Source organism: Terrapene carolina, unplaced genomic scaffold (assembly GCF_002925995.2).
Source record: "Terrapene carolina triunguis isolate 2854851 unplaced genomic scaffold, T_m_triunguis-2.0 Scaffold193, whole genome shotgun sequence".
In the NCBI taxonomy this organism is placed as follows: domain Eukaryota; kingdom Metazoa; phylum Chordata; order Testudines; family Emydidae; genus Terrapene; species Terrapene triunguis.
The window spans coordinates 1,717,620-1,743,414 of record NW_020664544.1 but is presented as its reverse complement, the minus strand read 5'-3'; the positions used below and the strand labels follow the sequence as shown (position 1 = coordinate 1,743,414).

Genomic DNA, 25,795 nt, shown 5'->3' with positions numbered 1-25,795 from the left:
TGGAAAAAAGGGTTTAATGGAAATTTTTTGCAACCAGCTACAGGAAGAGGCCCCTGAAATTCCCTGCTGGTTAAGGGGGCAAAGGAGGAGGAGATTAGACGCCTGGGACGTTATTATATAAGTATCACATAACCGAGGCCCGGGCTCGCCTGCAGATTGACCTTGACTTTCGTATACTAACAAGAGCCATTATGCAATAAGCTGACAACAAAACCCGGAGAGACGGCAGCTGACGGATTCCTTGGACCCTTAGATGCTCTTTTCTATGTTTAATCTCAGAAAACTCCCCTCCAAAGCTATTTTATTGCTATTGATTCTGGGAGCAAAACCCAATTGATCTTGGTCGAAATGAAGCATTTTTAAAATGTCTGTTTATAATAGTGATGAATGGAGCCTTGTGGGACTGATCTGGGCTGCACCCCTGTTTCAAAAGCGAATGTGTCTCTCCTTGGTCAGTTTCAGAGCCCTCCTCCCTCTGCAGCAACAGACCCACGGAGCGCGCTCACCCAGGGTTTTGCAAACACGCTTCCCTTGGCATGGGCAGTTTATCGTTCAGCAGACCCCTTTAGCAAACCAGGAAATGAGCTGGGCGGGTGTGGAGATTGGCAGCTCATAGAACAATAAGGGCTCCATGTGAGAAGGAATTTACAGGACGAGGGGACTAATGAGAACAAGGCAGCCTGGGTCAGTGGGTAGGGCAGCGCCTTGGGGCGCAGGAGATCTGGGTTCTGTCCCCTGCTCTGCCGTTAATCTGCTCTGTGACCTTGAACGAGTCATGCTGCCCGTTGCCCTTCCTGTGACCCATTCGATACCACCTGGCACTGAACATTGCCAGCCACGGTTAAAGGCAAACGGGCCCCTTCAGTCGGGCCACCCAGGTGTGTGTTCACAGGGGGTCAGGCTTTTCTCGAGCTCCCATTGCTCTTGGCAGGAGCCGCTGAACTGTCAATCTGGGCCAAACCATGGGCGTTTAGTGCTTCTGAAAACAGAGGCCAAACCCTGCTGGGAAGGGAGCCCGGCTCCTGCCAAAGCCAGATTCCCAGGATCCATGCCCTGAGTCCATCTGTGCTCGCCTAGAGCGACTGGCATCATGGGCCCGACCAACAGATATTCCCCGCCCACCAGCTGCTCCCTGGCTAACGTGCTGCTTTTCATCACACCCTCATTTCTGGACTACTCCTTCCCCACTCCCTGAACATGGAAAGCCCTTGACGGGGTTACGCTGTGAGCAGTGACGGGTTGTCTGTCCTTGCTGGCATCCCTCCGCCCCCCCGTACCCTGACGCTGCTGCGTTTCCGACGCGGACGCACGGATCTCACCCCTTCCAGCCTGAAAGTTCTTTGAGCCTTGTAATAACTCACCGTGTTGAAGTTGGGGAACAGGTTGAGTGGGGACGTCCCATTGAATCTAAAGGTCAGGAAGTGCTTGATGTCCAGTGGCGGGTGTAGGGGTCGCCCAGGAACAGACAGCGATGCTAGGAGGGGGCTGCTGTGCCCAGATGGACCTACGCAGAGAGGGAAGGAGACACAACGTTGAGATTTTTCTTAATTAAATCACCCGGAAAAGGGCAAATGTCAACTCTGAAATTTTGAATTAAAATGGTGTTTTGGCTTTTTGGTTTTAAATAACTGAAATTACAAGAGACTGACATGAAAAGGGAATTGTTTTGCCTTGAATTGGTTCAAAATGTCCCACAGGGAAACGGAAACATTTCAAACCACCAGCTTTTTGTTTTAAATTTCTCATGTTAAACCCCCCGTTTTCCCAACTCTCTCTAATAACCCTGACAATGCCCACCGAGAAATACGGGGGCCTCTCTCCCTCCAAGGGGATTCTGGGTAGGTACAGGGGAGTGCTCTCGCAGATCCTGATGCAGGACTGGGGCCTCTGACTGTAGGCTGCTTGGGGTGGGGACCTGGACTTGTTTTGAGTCTTATACAGCTCCGAGCACACGGACACTTAAAGCTATAGAGACAACATGGCAATAAAAGCAATGGAGATGCAGAGGCAGTAGCTGGACTAGCTAGTCACAGGGGAGGTACACATCCCCTGGCTAAGCGGTTATGCTAAGCTTGTCAAAGGAGTTTGACTTCCAGTGGGTTTTGAATGCCTCATCTGAGCTTTAGGCACTGGGGAACAGCCTCAGTTCTCCTCCGCCACTGGCTAGGATTAGAAATACAGCTACTGGTGCTCCTGCTGCCTCTCCCCACCTCCCTCGCTGTTCCCCCCGATGGGTTATTAGCGTCTATAATAGAAACACCCACGTCCCGAGCGCCACGAACCAGCTTCCCAGGCTGCCGCACGCCTTCCCCCGCAGATTGACGGTGAGCGCTGGTGCGTGATCTAAAAATAGTCCGAAGTAAATAAAAAAAAATATTGTAGGAACTGGGGAAAACCGAATTGGTTCGAAGCAGCCAGAGGCTCTTCTGGAACCTGAGCAGAAACTGGATTTGAATAACCAGATCTGAGCTGAAAGACGAGTGTCAGACGGCATCAAAATCAAAGTCACTGCCCCTCACCCGTCGAACCTGCATTTCCTCCCTTTGCTTCGCCCCCTACTTTCATTCCTTTTCAGCAGCTGTAAGGCTGAGGTTCTGCGTGCGGCTTACGGCCCAGTGCCCGGGACCTCCCCATGCCACCCTGGCGGGAGGCTTTGCTATAAACACACCCGGAGCAGGGCTGGTAATTCCACTGATTCCTCAGCCCAGAGAGCACCTGGGTTTGAGCACGAAAGGGGAAGGGGCATGAAGACTTTAAGGAGCCCGGATTTCCAAACTCTGAGCAGATGAGCTAAGGGAACCGACCCCAGGAGTTATGGACAACCGATGGAACAGATCCGCTGGGCCTGAGCCTCAGTGTGGGGGAACTATGTGCTGTGCTGGGGGAACGGATGATGCGGGGTGGAGGGCTGAGATGGCGTCTTCCCCGCCTCTGCCCTGGCTGCTGTAAGTCAGAGCAGCGTCCGGGCTGCTCTAACATTGCTCTGCTCCCCCGGAGGCCCGACAACAGCCATCGCACAGTTCCCTCCCGCCACGCCCCTGAGCTGCGCCCTAGGCTGGCAGCGGGGAGCAGGGCAGGTGTACAGCCCTGACGCCCCTGTGCAGAGATGATTCCCTCCCCGCCCATTGCAAGGTCCCTTCAAACACCTGAGCTGCTCTGGCAGCATGGAGGGGCCGCAGCACCAGCCCGGATCAGGCTCCCTGATGCCAAGGGCTGAGGCGGGCAGGGCTCGGTCAAGCAACCCAGGAACTTCACTCTCCTAAACACACAGGGGGCCCCCTCCAGGCTCAGTGCTGGGGAGTGAGTCCCTTGGGCAAAGCGTTACCCGCAGGGCGTGGAGTCAGGCCAAGGCACCCCGCCCCACCTACGAGGCTGCGTGGGGAGCCCTTTGCACTGTGGAGAGGGTCCCTTCTCTGGTCCCACACGGTCCAGTGTGGGAGGGAAGGAGGCCGGCAGAGCCACCTTCCTTTGGGTCCAGGGGCCCTTGGCGGAGGGGCTGAGGTCTCCGTTCCAGGCTATCAGCTGGAAGAGCCGCTGCCGAGGGGCTGCACGGGAGCCCCCCGAGACTGCACAGCCAGTCTTGACACGGCGGGAGAGGATGCCAGCCTTCAACTCAGCCCCAGTCTGAACATCTGCACCGGCTCCTGGGAGTACGGGCTCTTTGGGCGGAGCTTGGAAGAACACTGTCGCTCTCCCCCCGTTCAACCCCTGGGTGGGGATTAGGAAGAAATTTCCCCTTTTGGGCAGGTCACTCCATAACCGCCCAGCGAAGGACCTTGCACCTTCCTCTCCCCAGCTGGTGCTGGCCACTGTCAGAGACAAGGGACCGAACTGAATGGACCATGGACCTGTTCTGCTATGGACGTTCCTATGTGCCCATCTTGCTTATCAAGTAATAAGTGCCCCCAATCTGTGCCTGACCCTCTGCAGGAAAGCACAGTGTCTATCTTTCCCCTAAGTTTTACTTTATTTGAGGCCTCCTGTCTCCATTGCTTCTTGGACTAGAACTTTTCAAACTCTTCAGCTGATAAAGGTGTGCCGGCTTGTTACCGTGGAGCGCGAAATGTATTGTTGCCATAAACCTCACCGTTCACTGCAGACGTGAAAACACGCTGAGCGCAGTCCTGCCCTGCGTGATCGCTGAGATACAGCGCATCAAACTGGCTGCATATTCCCCGGGCCGCGCCCCGGATAACTACAGGAGAGGCAGGCGCTGACAGCCGGCTTTAAATCACACACAGATGCTAAGAGAGTTCAGAGACATATTCCGATATAACAAGACACATTTCTGTTCTAAAGAGATCCCAGTGGCCTTAAATGAATCTCCAAAATCACAAACATGCCGTTAACAGAGCCATACAATTAACTTGGGACGGCTGCTGTATTTGCATAAGAGCAGGACGATGACTGACAGCATGGAAGCTCATCAGAAGCTTAATGGTGGGGTCTGGATGAGGTCTTATCGTTGCAGCTCTGCTAGCAAAACGTCAGGTGCTTCCAGAGAAAGGAGGTGGGTTTTGAACACTGCGTTCAGCTCTGGTCGCCCCATTTCAAAAGAGACACATTCTGTAAGGCCGCGGAGAAGTTCTGTGCCTGCTATAGAAACACAAGCCTTTTCCCTCACCCGAAAGAAATGTGACAGAGCAGAACTTGCAGTGACTAGAATACTAACCCCCACCCGTGTTCTTCTATAGCATTGCTCTTCCACTGATCTCCAAGCGCTTTACAGAGGAGGGCAGTAACTCTACCCCCATTTTACAGCTGGGAAAAACAGAGGCACAAAGACATGAAATGTTTCACCCAGGGTTCCCCAGCAGGCTAGCACGCGAGCTGGGAACAGCACTCCCATCTCTACCCACTGCCTCTTCATTATTACCGTGAAGGCAGCAGGAGAGGGGGCCGTTCCTCAAAGGCACAAGTGACAGTGAGGCATCTAAATCTCATTGGTGAGATCCTGGCCTCAGTGACTCACACTGACTTCAGTCGGGCCAGGATTTCACTTGTGTCTTTCAAACGCCCCCCCTAGAGTCACTTCAGACCCGAAGCCTCCACTCCAGCTTTCCATGCCTGTTCAGAGACGCACTTAAGCGTGTGCCTCATTGTTCTGCCAAATCAGGGCCTTCATCAGACACTGGCCGTTCTTTCTATGTAGTTCAGAGTCTTCACTGGCATCAGCCTGGCGGATCGGGGAGTCAAGAGGAAAATCTGAAATTCCAAGTTCGCAAGATTGTTGAATTTCAGAATAAAAAGCATGACACACTGGCCCTCCAGGCAAAAGTGACCTCTTTCTGGGAGAATGCACATATTCATTTCTTTCTCTTGATAGGAGCTATCCCTGAGCCAGTTCTAACTCCAGGGTAAAAATTACTGTTTGCTTCATCAGGCGTGCATTGATCGAATTAATTCCAAAGTCACCCAGGAGGGAAATCTGGGAAACAGTTTAAAAATAAACAAACAAAAAAATAAATAAATGGAAAGAAGCGGAAAAAAAAAAAGGCAAACCCCAGCAAAAAATGGGTGAACGGCTCATAATGAACTTTCTGGGGCGTGAAACGGTATTTCTGCATCGCATCATCTGAGCTGGCGTGGCACAGCATCCGGCGGGATCGGCGCCCCCTAGGGAGGGCCCCGCGTCCCACCCTTTTACATGCGATGGTAATACTAGACCGGAAAGCAGCATCAGAGTGACTGGATTTGGGACTGGACTGCGAGGGCATCTGCTCATCTTTGTCCGTAAACTTCAAAATGTTTTTTTTCTCTTTTGTTGTTTTTAAAGAACGTTGACGTTCACATGGTGGGGAATGATGCCGGTGACTTGTCTCTGCCCCTGTGGACGGTTAACGGGCTAATTGGCGACCGCAGCTCAGCAAATGCAATGGCGTTGCTGCGCTGGTGGAACGTGGCGATTGCTAGCACGGTGCCCCTGACGTGTGGGGCCGGGAGCGTCGTTATTACCACAAGAAGAGCGCTTGTAACTAAGCTACAGACAGCCGCATGGTTTGGTGGGGACTATTCTCAGAAAAGAACTCCCTGGGAAAACCCCCAGTAACAAGGACGTTTGGTCTGCTAGCAAGAACGACGGCCAACACTTACGTTTGTGCTTAACTTTAAGCTTGTGCTTCAGTGCTTGGCTGAATCGAGGACTTGGTTCTCGCTTCCCTCAGAGAGACTGGTACCTAGGTGATTCTTAGTACAATAGACCTACCCAAGATCAAGGCCTCATTGTGCTGGGTATGGTACAAACACATGGGAGATTGTCCCTTCTTTGAAGGGCTCACCTTCTATCTATCCCAGGCAGACAAACAGTGGGAGAAAGGCTGAATATCAATATCCTTATCCCCATTTTGCAGAGGTGGGAACTGAGCCACAGAGTTAAGTGACTTGTCCAAGGTCACACAGCAAGTCTGTGGCAGAGCTAGGAACAGACTCCAGACTTCCTCCCCAGTCCCAGTGCAGCGTCTTCCACACAAGATTCTGTGTCTCTCCTCTTGAGTCTGGCAGGCTGATCAACAGGCCATATGACTCATGCTGCATAGAGCAGTGTTATCTAGTGGTTAGAGCCCAGTGGTGTTAGCCAGGACTCTTGGTTTCTTCTATCTGCTCTGCCACTGGCTTACTCTGTGTCCTTGGGTAAGTCACGTCACCTCTCCGAGCCTCAGTTTCCCCAACTGCCCAGTGGGGATAATATTATTAGAGGCATTCAGATACTGTACTGTGGACAAGTGGGGTATAAATGCAGAGGGAGAAAAAGACAGACAGGGATGGCAAGAGACCATCCTGATCCATCTGCAGATAACGTACCCTTGAAATGCCCTATGTCATACTGGGTGCGTGTGCATGGCTAGAGAGCGAACGGTTCGGGAGTGAGAGAGTTACCCAGAACCGCTCTCACCGTTTGGTGTAACCCACAGATTGTGACTGTCAATCAAGCCTATTTCTCAGGGTGGAAGCCGCTTGTTTCTGTACCCAGCGCTTAGAAGTCCCAGCAGATTGGAAGACGAATTGTCTCTCTCCTGTATCACCGCGTGTCTGTAACCTGGAGCCTCACAGAAAGATCCGGGCTGATGATCCAGCTAGACAGCGTGCCTCACAGCTTCCACTCTGTGCCACCCCGGCTTGGCCTCCGAAAGATGACAATAAAACCTGTAACAATGCTTCTCCCCCCCCAAGATAGGGGGCGAGGGGACGCTCATCGGAGCGGAAAAACTGCCGGGGTTGGAATAACGGGAGTGAGCACAGCTGTAAACATGGGAATAATTGCCCACGCTTCGTCAGCTGCCAGACATCGGCCGGCAGAACCTCACAACAGGCAAGTGAGGCAGGGAAGCGTTATCTACCCCCAGAAAGGGAGACTGAGCCTCAAGCTCCTCTGTCTTAGGACAGTTGTTCTTGACCTTTTCCATCCAGAGACACCTCCCTCACCCCCTTCTATCTAGCTGGGACCTCCTTCCCTTTCACAATAGGCTCCATGTGACTCCCCCTTCTCCACTCCTTAAATAGCGAGTAACAGCTGCTCTCTTCCCTCACCTACACGTTTTAGAGAGAAAACAAACGGTAGCAAAGTCAGGTCAGTGAGATGCGCTCATGCCAAGAGCTAAACATTCAGTGCAAAATCGCTTATGATCTTGCAACTGTATCACCAAAATATAGTTGCAATCTAGCTGATATTAACAGCTCTAACAAAGAACAGGGCTGGGGACACGGCTAACTCAATCACCTCTTTCAACATGGACCTAAGATTGAAATCCTTGGTTTCGTTATTCCAGACAAGTGGCTTTCCATGCTTCTGCGCAACCCAAGAACATGCATCCTCCAGCTAAGAGTGTGCTCTTCTGCTCTGAAGAGGGACTCTGACAATTACCCCGGTGTTTTATTGTGTCTTGCCACCCATATAAAATCCAGTGAGTTTAGAAGGTAAGAGACTTCCCTCCCCACCCACCCAGCTGCCACATCTGCAAACTCCACCCTGGGAGCTGAAGTTAACTTAGGAAATTCCTTTTTCATGCATCGTCATCAATAATCAAGAGCAGGCAGGTCAAATATCACCCTTAGTGATGACTCTGCAACCAGACTTTGGACTCAGTGGGTTGTGTGGGTATAACTGAGGAAGAATTTGAGCCAGCTGTGTCTTTCTCGCTGGCCATGATGTGGGACTCCCACAGGACACGAACGGACTGTCGGATCCTAGTGGTAGGTTAGGGACACAACGGTGGTCTTTTTTCCTTGTAAGCTGAACAATTCTGATCTGGAGAGATCACTTCTGCAGAGTCACTTTTCAGACGATACAGAGACAAATTGGTGCTGCACATTCCACCACAGCAGGTGGCTCGCCGGACTCCAGGAAGTGGGGTACACAATGAACCTCGACCACTTTCCAGCACTCAGACGGCGTTGGTTTTTTGTCGAGTTTGGCCCCACTGGCAGAGCAAGCCCCTGATTTTTAATCTGTTAAACACAAACCTCACTTCCACCTATGCAATAAAGTTCACCAAGGCCCCTACTCTCCTTTAGCTAGCGTGTTCATGAGCTCTCCTGAAGGTTCCCCGCTCTGAGAGGAGACGGATGGTGACAGATGGAATACCAGGCCACACACTCTTAGAAGAGCAAATGCTTCCCTAGGAAATGCCTTTACCAGCTTGCTGCAGAAATACCCAGGGAGAGAGGCAGAAGTCAAGGGGCAGAACTGTGGCAGCTTTAGGGATAAATAATTGGAAATTCACAGGCCCCACTGCTGTACTTGTTACAATAATCACTGATGGCACCTTGAAGTGTTTGCTTCATTTACTCTGAGAGAGAGATGAAGGGAAGGGAAGGGTGATTTTGTGGGTAAGACACTAGACTGGGATTCAAGAAATCTGGGTTCAGCCACTGGCTTTGCCACAGACTCTGTGACCTTGAGCCAGTCACTTCATCTTGCTGCGCCTCAGTTTCCCCATCTGTCAGGTGAGGATAATATTTAAGGCATTCAGATACTGTCGTGTGGTGACAAGTGGGGTATAAATGTAGGAGCAGAAAAAGACAGACAGGGATGGCAATGAACTGCCCTGCTCCATCTGCAGATCGTGCAGCCCTGATGAGCCAAGCCATATGTAATGCAGTGAAGGACTCAGGAGTGAAAGCGTTACACCGAACCATTGTCACCATCTGGAGTAACCCAAGGATTGTGACTGTAAATTCAAGTCTGTTTAGAACCCAAGAATATTTATCATGGTGGAAACAACTTATTTCTGTAGCCAAAAGTCGGAAGTCTAAGCACACTGCAAGATGAATTGTGTCTCTCAATATCACTACATTTCTTGTCACCCAGCCTGTGTCTTCGTTTGAGTTACAAACTCTTCGGGGTAGGGACTTTCTTTTCCTAAGTGTCTGTACACCGACTAGCACAATGCATCCCTGGTTTCAACAGAGGCCTCTTGGTGCTGCTGGAATACACATAACAGCGTAGCTAAACATGAAAAGGATAGTGCAGTCTGAAGGGTTTTACTTGCTGGATTTACTTTACAAGTATGCAGCGTTGTAGCAGCTGCTACAGGATACTAGAGATGGGGTGGGGGGGAGGAAATATATTTTATTGCACCAACTTCTGGTGGTGAGAGACACGAGATTTCGAGCTCACACAGAGCTCTTCTTCTGGTAGGTCAGGTGACTTTAAGAGTGGCCGTTATGAAGTCCCCTTGTTTGTGCGGTACGTGAGATGGACAGCACAGCAATGCAAGCCAATTTCACGGCCTGTTTTCACTGTAAGGGAGAATGGTGCATAACCCATTGCAGCGCTGATCCCCGACACAGATAATCAGCATCTCAACAAGACCGGGTCTCCGATTTATTACTGCACAGTGGACCCTGAGGAGCAAATAGGGCGACGTACAAAGTGGTGCAACTCTATTGCACTTAGCGGAGTTACACTCACTCGCTCTCGGACTGAATCTGGCCTAATGCAGTAGCAAGAGCTGGATTCTTAGGCCTGGTCTACACCTACAACGTAGTTACAGGACTCAGGGCGGGGGAAAAGTTTGCATCCTGTGTGGCATAGTTAGGTTGACCTAAGCCCCACTGTAGACGCAGCGAGGACGACGGACCCAGCTACCTCTCGAGGGGATGGACTGACGACAGCAATGGAAACCCCCCTTCCGTCACATTAGCAAGTGTCCACACTGGAGCGACATAGCTGCAGCCGTGCGGCTGTCCCTCTGTAGCGCCAGTAGTGTAGCTGTACCTGTAGCTACATCTACAGCCCCCAAACTGCTGGAGGAGAAACACCCCACTGAAAACAAGTACAGGATGGTGATGGAGACACGCTCACAGGGACAAGGTCAGATATGGCCCCCCAGGAACGACACTGGGGAAGCATCAGGCATCACCCACTAACACTGGGAACTCAGGCCTGATCCAAAGTCTACTGAAGTCAATGGATAGACTCCCACTGGGCTCTGGATCCTTAGTGGGAAAACGTGCGCTGGTGCATGAAACAAGGACAATGTGATGGCTGCCGGGAAAGCACAAGAGGCTTGGTTCTGCCTGGTGGTAACAGGGACGGTGCTGCTCGGCATGGGAACCTGGAGACTTGTGGGATTTCTGACCTCCTAGGACAGCTAATCTTGCCCAAACTATTCGCTAGACAAGCACAGCTGTGCACAAGCATTAAAATGACATGATACTTTAGTCGAATGTTTTGACTTTATTGCAAATTAAAACCAGTAATAAGGGTCTTCTCCCCCTTCCCTCCCCCAAACTAAGAAAAACACTGCAAGTAAGGTAAGGTAAAAACAAACATAAGCCCATGTAATTAACAAAGAGGACACGTGCCATGCAACACAGACTCTATCCGGCCATGGTTACAAAGGTTAAACGCTTGTGTACCGACCCCATACGGATAGAGGAGCCGTCTTACCCTCGACTGTCCTGATATCACTCACTCCAAGGTGAGGGAATGTTTAAAAAAAAATCAATAGAAACAAAACTCAAGTTTGTCCATAAGGTAGTTGTCACAGGACATTTTCTTTGGTTGTAAGATTGCAGAAGGCTTAGACTGCAACGGAAAGGTTAGGGACAATGCATTGTTCTGAAAAGACCAGGAATTCACTGTTTATTACTTTTTTGGACCCCTGTATATAATTTATTCTGTCATTGCAAAAAAAAGTCCTTTTAGATATCTTTGTATTTTAACACTAGGAAAGTTAAGATATATTTATTTAATATATATCTATATTTATATAAATTTATATATATACACAAACATATATACACAAGGATGCATTTAAAAGTTACTATTTCCTTGGTGATTACAATATCACTCTCCAAATTACTTGAATTTGTAAGGATCATGAGTTGATTCCAACACTAAAAATATTTTGTGCTATGTGCAAGGAATTTTAACAGGACACTGCTAGGCATGATGAGATGTGTGACAGAGCTAGAAAGATATGCCGTCTCTTCAGTGTTCATTCTCTAGGCTCCAAAGAGAAAACATTGGATATTTTCTGCAGAACAGAACATCAAGAGAAAGCTACCAGGAACGGTGTGCGTAAGCAACGTTATGTTTGAGTTCAAGATATGAGATTTTTTTTTGAAGGAAAGATAAAGTGAATCTAAACACAATTTGAAATTTAATAGTGTGGCTAAAACCAGCAGGAAAAATGGATATTAAACATTTCAGCTAATTCAATCAAATTTCTTTTGAGATAGCAGGTCCGAAATGAATTTAAGAAAAAGCTCCCTTGTCCTGCTTCACAACAGGACTTGCTCAAAAGCTCCCAACGCTGAACAGAACACTCTTGCAACATTTCACATTTAGCCCTAGATTCTGGAGCGTGTTCGTGTAGCTGCCTGATCAGAACTGATGGAAGAGATGAGAGTGGTAAAGCAAAGGGAAAATCCTAATAATGAGAACAAAACAAAACTCAACCCTTAGATATTCTTGCTTAAATGTAAGGCCTCACACCCTATCAGCAGGGTAACGTTATCTTGGAGTCAAAAATATTTCGTATTTTCACAGTCGATCACCCCAAAAGGTGGCTTGGTTTTCATCTTATTGAACCTGTGCCATGATGAAATCGGATTCTCTCAGACTTTCGTAATACTCAATGGCTAACGCAAAGTCAAACTCGTTAATGGTGGGCCCGTCTATGGCGATCTTCATGAAGTTGGACAGGCCGGAGTCCTTCGCGTAGCGCCACTGGCTGCGTTTCATGAGTTCCCGGCCCCGGTTGATCTTCTCATAGAGCACCGAGCCAAGAGGCAAGGCCAGAGCCACGGCAGCCAGGACAGCAAAGTCCGGGAAGAGCTCGTGCATTTCGGAATGGCTGTAAACCAGCTTGACGCACAGGTCCTTGAAGGATAACTGGCCGAGGCTGAACACTATCCGTTTGAAAAGGGGGAAATCGTTCAGCGCCCTTTCACTCACCACCACCCGGGAATAAGCCTGCAAGAGGAAGTTCAGTTCGGTGATGCCGTAGCTGCCGATATCCTCCAAAGACTGGGGGTAGCACTTGGGGTTAAAGATGGCGGAGAAGGAGTTGACAGCCTCAAGCATGTGGCTAGGGAACCTATCCAGCAAGTTGCCCCGCACACTCTCGAGGTAGGTCTCTTTCAAGTGTTCGAAGTTCTTCAGGTGCACCTTGGAGCAGCTGGCGAGCTCCACCCCTTTGTAGTAGAAACGGCTCTCGTCTTCCCGGTCCTCTCGGGGATGCTCATTCATCTCGTTGAGGAACTCCTGGAAGTTCTGGCCGCTCGTGGTCTTCTGGGCCTGCAGGGTGGTGGCGGTGGCAGCGACGATGGGTTTCAGGATGGAGAGATCGAAGTCCTCAATCTGGAAGAACCGACTCAGCTTCTGGAAGATGGGGAGGACATCCAGGAGGATCTTTGTGAAAGCCACGAACTGGAACTTCTTGAGCTCTTCGCAGAGGCCAAACGCCACGGGGGACCTCTCCGACTCGCTCTCCAGCAGAAGCACTAACGTAGGCCAGGAGGAATCAATTGCCTCCACAGCCGGGAAGATGGAAGTCCAGTGGATGGTCTTGGGGCCCTCCAGGTCTATCTCGCATAGATCCAGGACACTCTGCAGCTCCTGGAGGCTGTTGCTCTCCCCTTTGAAGTTGGAGTAGAGTCGGTAGACGGCATCCACCGTGGTCTCGTATTTCCGGACATACTCAATATTAACGACACTCTCAGCTGGCAGCAGGGAGCTCCTGTGAGACACGCAGTGCAACTCAGTGAGAAGAGGACAGATGGACTTCAGCTTGGTCCCCACCCCATTCAGCCTGTCGGCCATCAGGGAAGAGCTGTCAGAGCTGAGCCACGTGATCTTCATGGTGGGAACGCCAAAGGAGTGCATCACCTCGACCGCTTTGTCCGCCACGGTGTAGGCCTCCCCGGCTGGCAGCTCAAAGCTGCCCAGGAATGTGATGGAGGTCTGCCCGTCGCACGGGGAGACGGTGGTTGTAAACATGACCAGGTTCCTGTGCTCCAGAATGTCGACCGTCTCGTCCACCACCAGCCCAACGAATGGCGAGGCTTTCATCTTGTGCCTGTCCTCGTTGTGAAGGACTTTGACGATCGCTGCCTGAGCCCGTTAACGAAGCAGCATCGGGGTGGGCAGGGGGGGAAAAAGAAATTAAAATGAATTTCGAAGCATGCTTAAAAATATCCCTAAAAGCTGCAAGGCGTCCTGATTCTGATCTCACTTAACCCAGGGTACAGCCCTGACTCAGGAAAGCATTTCAACACGGGCTTCACTTTAAGTCCCATTGACCTTCCATGAGACTTAGGGTCAAATTTTCAAATGTACCCAAATGACTTAGCCTAAATCCCATTTTCAAAAGCACACACACATGACTTAGGAGTCAATGAAAATCAATGGTACTTGGGCACTTTTAAAAAATGTTGCTCCAAGATCCAGATGTTTAAAGGGAGTTAGGTGCCTAAATTGCTTTAAAATTGTGGCTTAAGTGATGACTTTCAATGAGACTTAGGCTCCTAAGCCTAAATCACTTTTGGAAATGGGACTCTGGTGCTTTCAGAATGTTACCTTTTGGTTCCTAGGTCACTTAGGAGTCAATGGAAGACAGTGAAACTTAGGCGCATTTGAAAATTTTACTCTGAAACACGTGCTCAAAGAGAAGCACATGCTTCAACTCCCTCCCTGAACAGATGAGCTTTCCTGAACTGGGGCCTACATTTGAAGTAACTGCACAGGACTCCCTCTGGATTTACACTGGGGTGACAGAGCAGAACCTTTTACATGGAAACTACAGTGACAATCATCCAGGCAACCTTTATTTAAAAAAAATAAAAGCTACAGTATCCTACTCTACTGTCTCTTTAGGCCTTGTTCTCCTTTCACGCCAGTGTCAGAGCGGTAAATCAGACCCACGATCGGCTGCAGTGATATAGCGCTGTTACTATCAAACACGGCAGTGTTATTCATTCATCTCTATATTGTGAGAGTGCCCAGAGGATTCAGCTCGGTGGGGCCACACTGCTCGGTGCTGAACAAACATACGGGAGCTGAAGGCTCTGTCCCAACTGCTTTTCCTTTTTTTAAATAAGGGAATTTGCTGCTTGTTTTGATAAAATGGTATTTGAAAACTCAAACTAACACTCCTACTCAGGAAAGCACTTAAGCAGAAGCCTAAAGTAAAGCATCTGCTTAAGTCCCATTGATTTCAATCAGCCATAAGCACATGCTTAACATTAAGCACCTGCTTAGGTGGGATCCCAAATAGGAATGCATTCCTGAGTCTCCCCTCTCCCCCTTCACAGTGACTCCTGAATCCCCTCCTCATTAGAGTAGGATTAGCATACCGAAGACCTGCTTTTTTATGTTGTTATAATTTCATCAATTACTCTCATGCTTTAAAAACAAATCACACACTGAAGAAGTCATAAAACTTCATGGTGTCTTTTCCTCCTTAATTCCATTTGGCCCTTTTCATTAAAATACCACGGATTTGAAGAAGAAAAAATCCTGATTTTTCCCCCAAATGCTGCAAGTACCATTAGAGGCTGAGGAATCTAATTAGTGGGTTAGTCTAGCTGCCGTAAAATAGAGTTCTTTATTTAGCTAAATGACTGGCAAACAGCCAAGATTCACTACAAATTAATTTGATTTTAACAGGCATGAAACATTTGTAAAATTAAGAAAATCCTCTCTGAACTCTTTGCCTTCAACTTGATCTTCCTGATCACCCAGTTTAGGGTAAAAAAAGGACACCCCCCCCCCCCGCCTGGTGCTAATTGATCTCTTGAGCTTTTATCACTAAAATATTCATAATTAATTTACTGTGAAATCTGGCACATTCAAACAGGAGGGAGGAAAAAAAGGTTTCCGATTTAAAAAATGGATTCTTTGCACTTCCTTCTAAAGCCCATTGGCTCCCCATATACATTAAAAGCACGTGAATGACAGAAGGAATGCAACACTCCCTCTTTATTAACAAAGGCCAGTCTTTGAAGGACTCGATCACTTTCTACTGGCTCCTAGGAATGCCCACCTTGCCTAGTTAGCTGTCCACACGAACCAGAGGTTGCATCAATTTTTAATACAGAGAAACTTGTCTTAAGCCTCCACACCAAAGGAGCACCAAAGGAGGATCGCCAGCTACACATGGTTTGATGTGAAGGTTTAGTGCAGACCAAGAGGCCACATGGCTTAATGGACTGAGCCAATGGGTGACCCCAAGTAACTCATAGGTTCTTGTCCCAGCTCTGCCACTATTTCCCAAGGGGGAATTCACCCGTTTGCAAGAGGCCAGCAAACAAGATCGATGCACCAAATAAGCCCAGGCCTTTTGCAGGCCCTGAAAGCTAAGTGGCCTTGTGCAGTTGCATTAACTTGCCTTTGTCTCAGTTTCCCAACTAGTAAAATGGGGCTAGCCTACTACTTCCCAGTGAGTTTGGTGAGGACTGATTAGGTAACGTCTGCCCAGCACTAGGAGAACATAGAGCACAGTAAAAGTGCCAGGCATCAAGATTAACGATTCATAACATTATACTGGAATCTATATGGTGGACACCTTCAAGTAGTTTTGCTCCCTGTTAAAAGGTGGCTCTTAGACCCTGGTTCAGCAAAGCACTTGGGGACACGCCCAGTGGGACTGGAGCATGTGCTTATGGCTCCGATTCAGGAATGCTTTCAAAACGGTGAGTACATGCTCCTGTCCCACCGATTAGGTAAAGCACATGCGAAGCGCTTTTGTGTGCAGGGATGCTTTCCCCAAATTGGGTCCCAGGTGCTTTGCTGGAGATGGATGTCAGCCCTTTGCTGAACATGGGGCATTAAGGTGTCTTTATTGGTGGGCATGTCGCCAGCAGGGGGGGCAGCCCAAAGCCATAGTGATCAAACACAAGGACAGAAAACACAACCGAACAGTGCCCGGCTCTCACACACACCTGCATCTCTTTGACGCTGCTGGGGTGGTAACAGTCATTGAGCTCCGAGGTCAGCAACGCCTGGCAGAGATTGAACTTCTGGAACTCAAGCAGCGAGGAGCACTTCTCGTCCGGGATCTCCTCCTTAGCCATCCAGTACACGGTGGTGAGGATAGCTATCTTGGCGGGGTTCACTTCCACCTTGATCACGGAGTGCAGCTCTTGGTGGTTATGGACGCGAGCTTCAAAAGCCAGCTGCTCTCTGTTAACCGCCAGCGCCTGGCGGTGAGCTCCAGAGGTGACGTGCCGCAGCAAGGCATGACGCTGGAAGTTATCCGTGCCCACGGTAAAGGCATTCTCCGCTTTGCCGTGTTTATTCTTCACCAGTGCCTGGCGACATTCTATGCAAAACATGAGTTTCCTTTCATAGTCAAACTCCAGCCAGGTAAATTCTTCCTTCCAGTGCTCATTGAAATAGCGCTTACACTTTTTATTGGAATTGGAAGTTTCCCCAGCTGGCTTTTTCCCTGGAGGCACCATATTGCTGTGGCTGGGAAATCAAACACTACGGATGAACTGAACTTTTCCTTGGAGGAGCAGCCTCTACATTTAATTTAGTAAGGAAGGTCTAGTACCACTTTCCTGGTTCGACTGGAGATGAAAGAGACAAGGGGAGAGGGATTAGGGCGCTGGCAAACCTTTGTCTTTGCTAATTACTTAGTCTCGTCTTTTAACGCAGGGTTACGGCGGCACTAAATGACCGCAGAGAGCGCCCAACCGAGCGTCAGGCCGACAACTCAGAGAGATTCCTGTACATTTCTGTCCTCCTTGGCCGACAGACCCTCCCCTTCACCATCCAAAGGTGGCGAAGCGAGGAGTGATCCCCAAGCCCAGAGCATGCTTTGCACTGCATCCCCAAGGGCGAGCTGCAAGCTACCAGGGCTTCATCAGTACTAGCCTCCCCCGTCCCATCCGTTCCCTTGGTTGCTGTCACCTGCAGCTCAGGGTAATAATGGCAAGAGCGTGAGCACATGGAAAGGTTCCACCAAATTGTCTAGACCCCTTTGAGCCAGGTTAGGGAACCCGGGGGTTAAAACTCCATGGGCCGGCCTAGATGGGCACCCCCAGTGTTGTTACTAGCTGTGGAGCCTCACCCAGCAGTAGGAAGTTCATGCAACGTCCCCCTCCCACCAGGTCATGAGATAATGCAGCCCAATGGCTGGTTCTCATTGCCATGAAAATGGGCCCTTGAACAAAGCATGTCTGGAAGCCCAAACAATCCAGCTGCTCCTCTCTTCATCCCCTTTGCATCTGCCTCCCCCACCCCCCAGCATTCTACTGCCCCTAATGGGCACACACCGCTTCAGCGCCTTCAGAGGCTTCCCACCCCACGCATGGCAGTGACGATCGGCTCGTTAGAGCTGTTCACAGTTCTGGGCGACCGGCCGAGGTTATGTGCGAGCAAGTCAAAGGCAACTCCGAAGCCCTAGCAACCGCTTTTAGTTCCCACCTCTGTGGAGGGCCCAGCCGCGGCTCGGTTCTGTAGTGCTGGGGTTTTACAAACAGCTCCAGAAAGGTATAAGGAAGTCCAAGCGCAAGACGGAAAGTCTAGTTCTCATTTCCTACTGACACCCTTGCAAAGGACGCCTTGTAGCTAGCGGGTGATTTCTCAAAAGGCAGCAAGAGCAGGTTATCCCACCCATTAATACCCCTCACCGGGTGCTGACTTAACTTCATTACAAAGAGAAAGGAGGAAGCATGGGGAACTACAGGGGGAAAGGGCCCGGGGGAACGAAGGAAAGCAGGGAAAGGGAACTGACGTTTTCATCAAACCGGCAAACCCTGCCTCCAACCCTGAGCCCACGGGAGAGGAGAGCAGTGGAGTCTCCAGCAGCAGAGAGGGCGTGTCCCAAAACGTAGCATCTGTGCCACAATGGTGCATGCTGGCCACTGCTATGGACTGAGCAGCCCCCCATCCCCTTCTGGGCCCCACTCGCTGCCCGGCGGGTTTCAGGTTCTCCTTGGCTCCAGTGAGGATGCTACTCCAGGAGACACTAGGCCGGGCACTGTAATTTCCCCTGGGTTCTTCGCACTCGCGGAAATCCTACGCCAACACAGAACTAGCCAGTCTTTCCCCATTGCTGTATATTTCTTCAACCATTTCCTGTCTGAAACACAGAGGGCCTCAACTTTTTCAGACACGCCCTTGAATTGCCACGGCTCCGAGGGGCTCCTGGCACAGAAGCATTTCCTGATGGCAGCCAATTGTGCTAAGGCTCCGGCTACTCTAAATTTCCTCCCGTAATCATCCTGCTCATCAAATCTGGTCTTTGTAACATTCCACTGGTCTCTGCTCTCCAAGCAGGTGTAACCAGCTCAGCCCAGCCACAAGGAGGGGGAAGTACACGCCTGGAACCAGAAAGCATCCCAACTGTCTAAAGAAAGGAGTCCCTGGCAGGAGGGAGGCAGAGGGGCAGTACGAACTGAGCTGCCTGCAGGGAGATTGCTTGTCAGCGCCGCTCGGAGCGATCAGCAGCGTGACCTCAGCTGGCCCGCATGGCGCAGTGGCAGGCTCTTGCGCTGCCAACGAAGAGAGCCAGGTTTGTGGGGCTGGAAGACTGCCCACCGCTGAGCATGCCAGAGAAGCGCGAGGCATCCTGCCGCACAGGCGAGTTGCGTCACCCAGCTGCACGGACACTTGCAACGGAGTTAGCTACAGCAGAACCTGCGCTGACGGGGAAGGGGCGAACAGAGGTGTGGGCAAGTGGGATGAGCACCAGACTGGAGCCAGGAGTTCCTGGGTTCCAATCTTGGCCATGTCACTTCCTCCCTGTTGTGACCTCACCTCACTTAGCAAACCTGCCTCAGTTTCCCCTATGTGCAGCATGGTGAGAACAGTACTTCCCTGCCTCCCTTTGGGGTTTGGGAGGATGTCTGTGAAGAGCCATGCACCTGCTAAGCACTATTAGTCCACCTGTGCAACGGGTGAGACCCAGGTCTTGACACGTGGCCATTCCAGCCGGCCAAAAACATTCAAACCAAAGAAAACTTTCACACTGTTCTACTCCGGCAGGCAGAGGGACCTGATCTGTCATGTTCTGCCCCATCTTTACCCACACTGGCCTCTAGGGGTTATAGTGGACCACAAGCTAAATATGAGTCAACAGTATGATGCTGTTGCAAAAAAAAGCAAACATGATTCTGGGATGCATTAACAGGTGTGTTGTGAGCAAGACACGAGAAGTCATTCTTCCGCTCTACTCTGCTCTGGTTAGGCCTCAGCTGGAGTATTGTGTCCAGTTCTGGGCATCGCATTTCAAGAAAGATGTGGAGAAATTGGAAAGGGTCCAGAGAAGAGCAACAAGAATGATTAAAGGTCTTGAGAACATGACCTATAAAGGAAGGCTGAAAGAATTGGGTTTGTTTAGTTTGGAAAAGAGAAGACTGAGAGGGGACATGATAGCAGTTTTCAGGTATCTAAAAGGGTGTCATAAGGAGGAGGGAGAAAACTTGTTCACCTTAGCCTCTAAGGATAGAACAAGAAGCAATGGGCTTAAACTGCAGCAAGGGAGGTCTAGGTTGGACATTAGGAAAAAGTTCCTAACTGTCAGGGTGGTTAAACACTGGAATAAATTGCCTAGGGAGGTTGTGGAATCTCCATCTCTGGAGATATTTAAGAGTAGGTTAGATAAATGTCTATCCGGGATGGTCTAGACAGTATTTGGTCCTGCCATGAGGGCAGGGGACTGGACTCGATGACCTCTCAAGGTCCCTTCCAGTCCTAGAATTTACGACTCTATGAATCTAAGGCCACCTGGGAGCCTGTGTGGATGTTCTGGGCAGGAGTCAGAGCAGAATTTGGACCCCGCTACTTAACAGCCCCTCGTGCTGGGGAGAAAGTTCCTAACCCTTGGTGCTCCTCCTCCCTGTTCAAAACCCTCCCACCCAAGCACATGCCTCCTGCAACTGCCCACCCACCAACTGTACCAGAAACAATATTGACCTGCCTTGCGTCTAGACGCGTACGGCACATGGACTGTCCCCTCTAAGGGCCTGATCCGAAGCCCGCGAAAGCCAGGGGTGTCTTTCCACGGACTTCACTGAGCTTTGGATCAGGCGCTAAAGCAGGAGCAAAGGATCTGCCCGACTGGAGCAGACTAGAGTCCATCTAGTCCCACCGCCTGTCTCTGACAGGGGTCGGCATCAGACGCTTCCGGGGAAGGAAAGAGAAACCCAATACTTGGCCCACCTGCCCAGAGGGGAGTTTCCTCCCCACCGCAGGGTATTCGTGCCTTGAAGCATGAAGGCCGATATCCTTTTAAATCTAATGTCGCCATCCTGTTTTCTCCCAAGACCGAGGGTTCCTTGGGGCAGCTCCTGTCCCCTCCTCTGCCTGGTGCAGCCGCGAGCACACAGGAAAAACCGTTCCGAAAGCAGCCTTCCTGGCCAGGTTAAGCCCAAGAGCCTCACCCTCAGCTCCCCTGGGAAGGAGAGAGAAATGTCTCCTCCGGGAGGCCGTGACGGCCCTGCCTGGCTAAGAGTCAAAGCCAAAAGCGTCTTGCTAAATGTCTCCTCGGCCACTGCCAGTCAGACAGCGCCTGGGGAAGCTCCACCAGGTCTCCTGTCTCCAGCTTCCTGGAGGCCCCACCAAGGCTCTCCCTGAGAAGCAGCTGCCCCCAACCTGCCCCTGGTAACTCCTCTTCCCTGAGCAGCACACGGCTTTTGCATGGGATGCAGGGGAGGAAAGACCCAGCAGAGTGGGGGCCAGTAGCCCAGGAAGAGAAGGTCTGGGGTCCTAGATCACAGCCACGCTCACAGTCCCCACAACAGCCCAAGCTCCCCCTAACCGCCGCTTTCCCAACAGGGAGCATCACTGCGCACCGTGCTAACACGCAGGCCGTCATGGGAAGTCTCCGCTCCAAAGACCCTGAGCTCCCAGAGCACTGGTCCCATCCACTCTCCCCGCTAGTCTGCCCTGGCCTCCTCCCCCGCCTGTGCCTTCCCTGGGATGGTAGCGTGGGCCGTGGCTGGCTCTCTGAACTCACGTGGGGTGTGAATGCATCGACCCACTTCCATAGCCTCCCTGGGTGCACTCAGGGGTATCAGCAGAGCTTCGGAGGAGGAGGAACAGGTGACGTAAGAAGAATGGGGGAAGCTGAGCCCCCAAGACTAGAACCCCAGGGATCTCCCTACACAGCGGGTCCTGAGCTGCCCCGAGGATCTCTAGTATTCTGTGCTACCATAATACACACAATACATAATAATCCCGTGTCACAAGAAAACCTTCCATTTTCTCTGCTCTCCCTCAAACTCCGAAACAAACATACTGACTTCACGGCCTCTCGCCCTCTACAAAGAGCATCAGGCAGGTTGCTTTAAAAAAAAAAGACTATCCTAAAATAAAATGTCATAAAACTCTGTTCCGAACTGCCCCTCCCAAAGGCAAGGACCAGCCAAAGAATTTGCCTCTCCAATGCACAGAGCTGGGGGGGACACCTGGGTAAATAAGCATCCGACCATTTCCTTGCTAAAGTGAAAGGCTCGGAGAAAGCGAGGGGTGGGCCAGGTGCAGTGAAAAGCAGCTGTCGTGGGTGAAGTCCAGGTCTGCTGGGAACGAAGCAGATAATGAAAAGCCACGGTTCCTTCTCAGAGGAGGCTGGGGGGGTGTCTGGGGGGAAAGGCACCAAATTCCTTCCCATCCCCTCCGGGGCGCCCCCACCCCCCATTTCACCTGGCTGGAGAGAAGTTTGAGCAGATGTATTTTTCAGACAAGCAGCCTCTCTCCCCTGACAGCCAAGCCTCAAAGGCACCAGCCAAAGCCCAGATTGCAAACACATCCTCACAGACCCCCCCCCCGGCTCCTGAGCTCTGAGCAGGTTTGGAGAACTGCTTAGAGAAGAGCAACATCCCCCCCCTGCAGAGCCAGCCCCCCAGATACGTACCATTGAAAAGCTGCCATAGGATTTGGGATGGGGGGGGCGCTTGCAAACCTCCCAGATTTTTGTTTTTAAATAGAGAAAACAACAATCAAACCAGCCCCCCCCTTGTAAACCAAAATCCCCCCCCCCCCCCCCCCCCCCCCCCCCCCCCCTCCCCAAGGCATCAGGGGCAGAGCCCTGCAGGCTGCTGCCAGGCCCCCCCGCCTCTCTCCTCCTGCCCCAAGGGAGTGGGGCCAGGGAGGTGTGGAGACAAAGCCCCTGCACACACTCACTGGGACATGGGAGCAGCCATCTTGCTCTGTGGACTCTCTGCTGCTCAGATGCTCTCAGCTGCCAGCAGCTGTAGTGGCCACTAGTGGTGGCCAGGGATGGATGGGGAGAAGGGGGGCTGGTGGGAGGGGGGATTTACTGGAGGGGCCTGTCTCTCCCCAGGTGATTTATTCCCCCCCCCCCCCCCCCGGGGCGGCCCCCCTCCCAAAAAAAAAACCCCTTGGTCCTTTCGGGCTGAGGCTGGGTCTGAGAAATCGCCCGCCCTGTGAGCTGCTATTTGGATGAATGATGTGCAACGTGAGAGCACCCAGACAGCCCAGCTGAGACGGTGCCAGCTGCTGTACGCGGGAAGAGGCAGCGCCGGGCCCGAGGCGTTTACAGGACCGGCAAAGGGAGGGTCCCCAGGGACGCCAAGGGCCAGTTTGACAGGCGGGCCGCTCCTGTGGCAAGCAGTCCTGAACGAAGCGGCTCCCCCGTGGTGCCTATCTGTGCAACGAGCTCTTTGGAGAAACCCAGCGCCGAGTTCCCGGCCACGGCCCTACAGGTAGGATTTGAACCCTGGCCTCCTCTGCTTTACAGAACTACCCATCTCTGCAGCGGCTATACAGCTTCCAGACCAGCCTCCTGCCCCTTCCCCAGCCTAAAACAAACCACACCCAACGGAAACGGCCTTTCACCTTACCGCCAGCCGGCCAGCCCCCCCCCCCCCCCCCCGATTTGTGTATGAGGCTGGTGCTACGGTGCTGGATGCAGCAGAAAAACCTCAGCAGAAGGAAGCAATCCAAAGGGTCCCGTTAACTGTTTCTTTGTAAATTCCAAAGGATGGAGATTTATTTAAAAAACAAACACACACCCAACAAAACAAAACCAGACCAGACCAGACATCCTCCTGCAGTGTTTGCAATCCAAACATGGCATCGCTGTTGGCGACCTGAACCCAAAAGGGAAACCTGGAAAGTGGAACAAGGAATGGCCAGCCAGGAGCAGACCCCAAATCCCTGAGGTCCAGTATCCTGGCTCTAACAGCGGCCAGCACCAACTGATGCCAGATAGCAGAAAGGGATCAGCCTATGTTTGAAACAAGCCTGTTTTCCCCCCAACTATTATAGAAACTGACTCACAAGTCGAAGTGAAACAGACTAGTCTGTTTTTGTTGTACAAACAATGATGGGTCAAAAGGAAGTTTTAATGTTGTAAGGGTCTGTCTGTCAGTGAGCAAAAAACGAGCATGCAGCATTTTGAAAAGGACAATGCCCCTTGAGACCTGAAGACGAGCTCTGTGCACGCTCGAAAGCTTGTCTCTCTCACCAACAGAAGTTGGTGCAAAGAAGATATTACCTCTCCCACCTTGACTGCCCCTTTAAACAATTAAGTCACTCCTGCGGCTCTCTAATACCATAACAGATCACGCTGTATCATGGGCAGATCTGCCACATCTCTCTTAAATTAATTAATTAATGGAGATATCCCATCTCCTAGAACTGGAAGGGACCTTGAAAGGTCATCAAGTCCAGCCTGCTGCCTTCACTAGCAGAACCAAGTACTTGCTGGAGACTCTCTTGATAGAGCAATAGTTCAAGTGTCTCCCCTCTTGGGATGAAGAATTCTGCAATGTAATTTCAGGAGACATCAAAAAATCTCCAATCACATTGGAGGCAACACAAAACAGGGGCTTACCATGGAAACCGTTAGGCAACCTTAACTACAGGCATTGCTGCTGCCAGCACTGCCTAGAATATCTAAACCTCACTCATTCATGTTTCTCCCAGCTTCCCAGCTCGGAGGGAGGGAGTTTTAGGCTTGGCCCGCAGACAGTTTTTGTCCTGCTACAGCTATGTGGGGTTGGGGAGGTGGTTTGTTACCAAAATAGTTGCAACTGGTACGACCCTGGTGCGGATGCAGTTATACCAGCCTAAAAGAGCCTTTTACCAGGAGAACAACAAGGACTCCGGTGAGTTTATTCTCCTTCCCATTTAGGTTTAGTTCTACTGGTCTAAAGCATCTGTCTAGGCTGTAAGCTCTTTGTAGGGTGACCAGACAGCAAGTGGGAAAAATCAGGTCGTGGGTGGGGGGTACTACGAGCCTATATAAGAAGAAGACCCCAAAATCAGGACTGTCCCTATAAAATCGGGATATCTGGTCACCCTAGCTCTTTGGGGCAAGGAATAGGGTTTTTTGGGCAGGGCAGGGGGTGTATTACTTTGCACAAGGGGCCCTGGTCCATTACTGGAGCTGTTAGGTGCTGCTGTGATACACCTGGTAAGTAAATAATCATCATAACATACGGATACGACTGCGTCTGCACTAAGGAGAGCTAGACCAGCGTGCCTACACCAGGACAGGTAAAACATGACGACTTCCGTGTTACTTAGATGCTGCCAACAGGCATATACTTGACTCTGCCAGACCCACTGAAGTCCCCCCGGATGACTCACCAGTGTAAAGACAGGCACATGCCCATCTGTTTGCAAGACCAGAGCCTGATGCTGAAACTAAAGCATCACAGTCGGCTACAGAGTCCCGGGTTTACAATGGCGCCAATGGGAAGGGGCCCATTACAGACCCGTCTAACCCATCCACACAGCTGGGTCTGGCCCCTCGCCCAGGGCAGTCCAGCGCCCAGGCCTTGCTATGCGAGCGGCTGCCAGTCAGCAGGTCTCACTCACCTGTAGGGGGCTTGCCACCCAGCAGCCGGACTCCACCATGCGGGCTGGGCAAGGCTGCTGGCCAGTGGGTGCAGCTGGGCCAGGCAGGCTCTCGGGGGTCGCTTCCCAGAGGTCTGCCCCGCTTCCCAGTGCGGGTCCAGCTCCCAGTGGTCTCTGCTGCCCACCACCTGTGGGGCCCCGCTCGCTGAGCCGCCTGAGATAGGTGCAGACGCCAGGCCGGTCTTGGCCAGTGGAGGGGGCAGCGAGGGAGGCTCAGACAGGACCCACCAGAAAAGTGGTCCTGAGGGAGCCTGGCCCAGGCAGGCCCCACTCCTGCTCCGGCCTGGCTGATCGCACTGCTCCAGAGAGGCCAGCCCTGGTCACGCTGCCTGCTTAGCCCGGCAGACATGGTGAGAGTGCGGCCGAATGCAGGACATGGAGGAGTGGGTCTCGGGGCGGGGAGGAGTGGGGCTGAGCAGTAGGGGACGTTTGTGTGTGTTGGGGCCCTGGGCAGTGGGGGGTCCGTGGGGGGTACTGTGCAGTTGTGGGAGGGCTGTGGGGGGGCGCTGGGCA

General features: G+C 51.4%; 1 protein-coding gene across 7 annotated transcripts in view; it reads right to left on the bottom strand.

Moving 5' to 3' along the window:
* The window catches only part of LOC112102280 (zinc finger protein 385C), a 178,754-nt gene that overhangs the window by 37,773 nt on the left and 115,186 nt on the right, over positions 1 to 25,795 (bottom strand). For 5 of the 7 annotated variants that reach the window (XM_024193455.1, XM_029912244.1, XM_029912245.1 and 2 more), the window contains exon 3: positions 1,362 to 1,504. In XM_024193455.1, coding sequence (XP_024049223.1) covers positions 1,362 to 1,504 — 143 coding nt within the window. Of the gene's footprint in view, positions 1 to 1,361; positions 1,505 to 11,181; positions 13,562 to 16,389; positions 17,020 to 22,579; positions 22,667 to 25,795 lie in introns of those variants that run through there. The other 2 variants (XM_024193452.2, XM_029912246.1) reach the window with 2 other exon arrangements.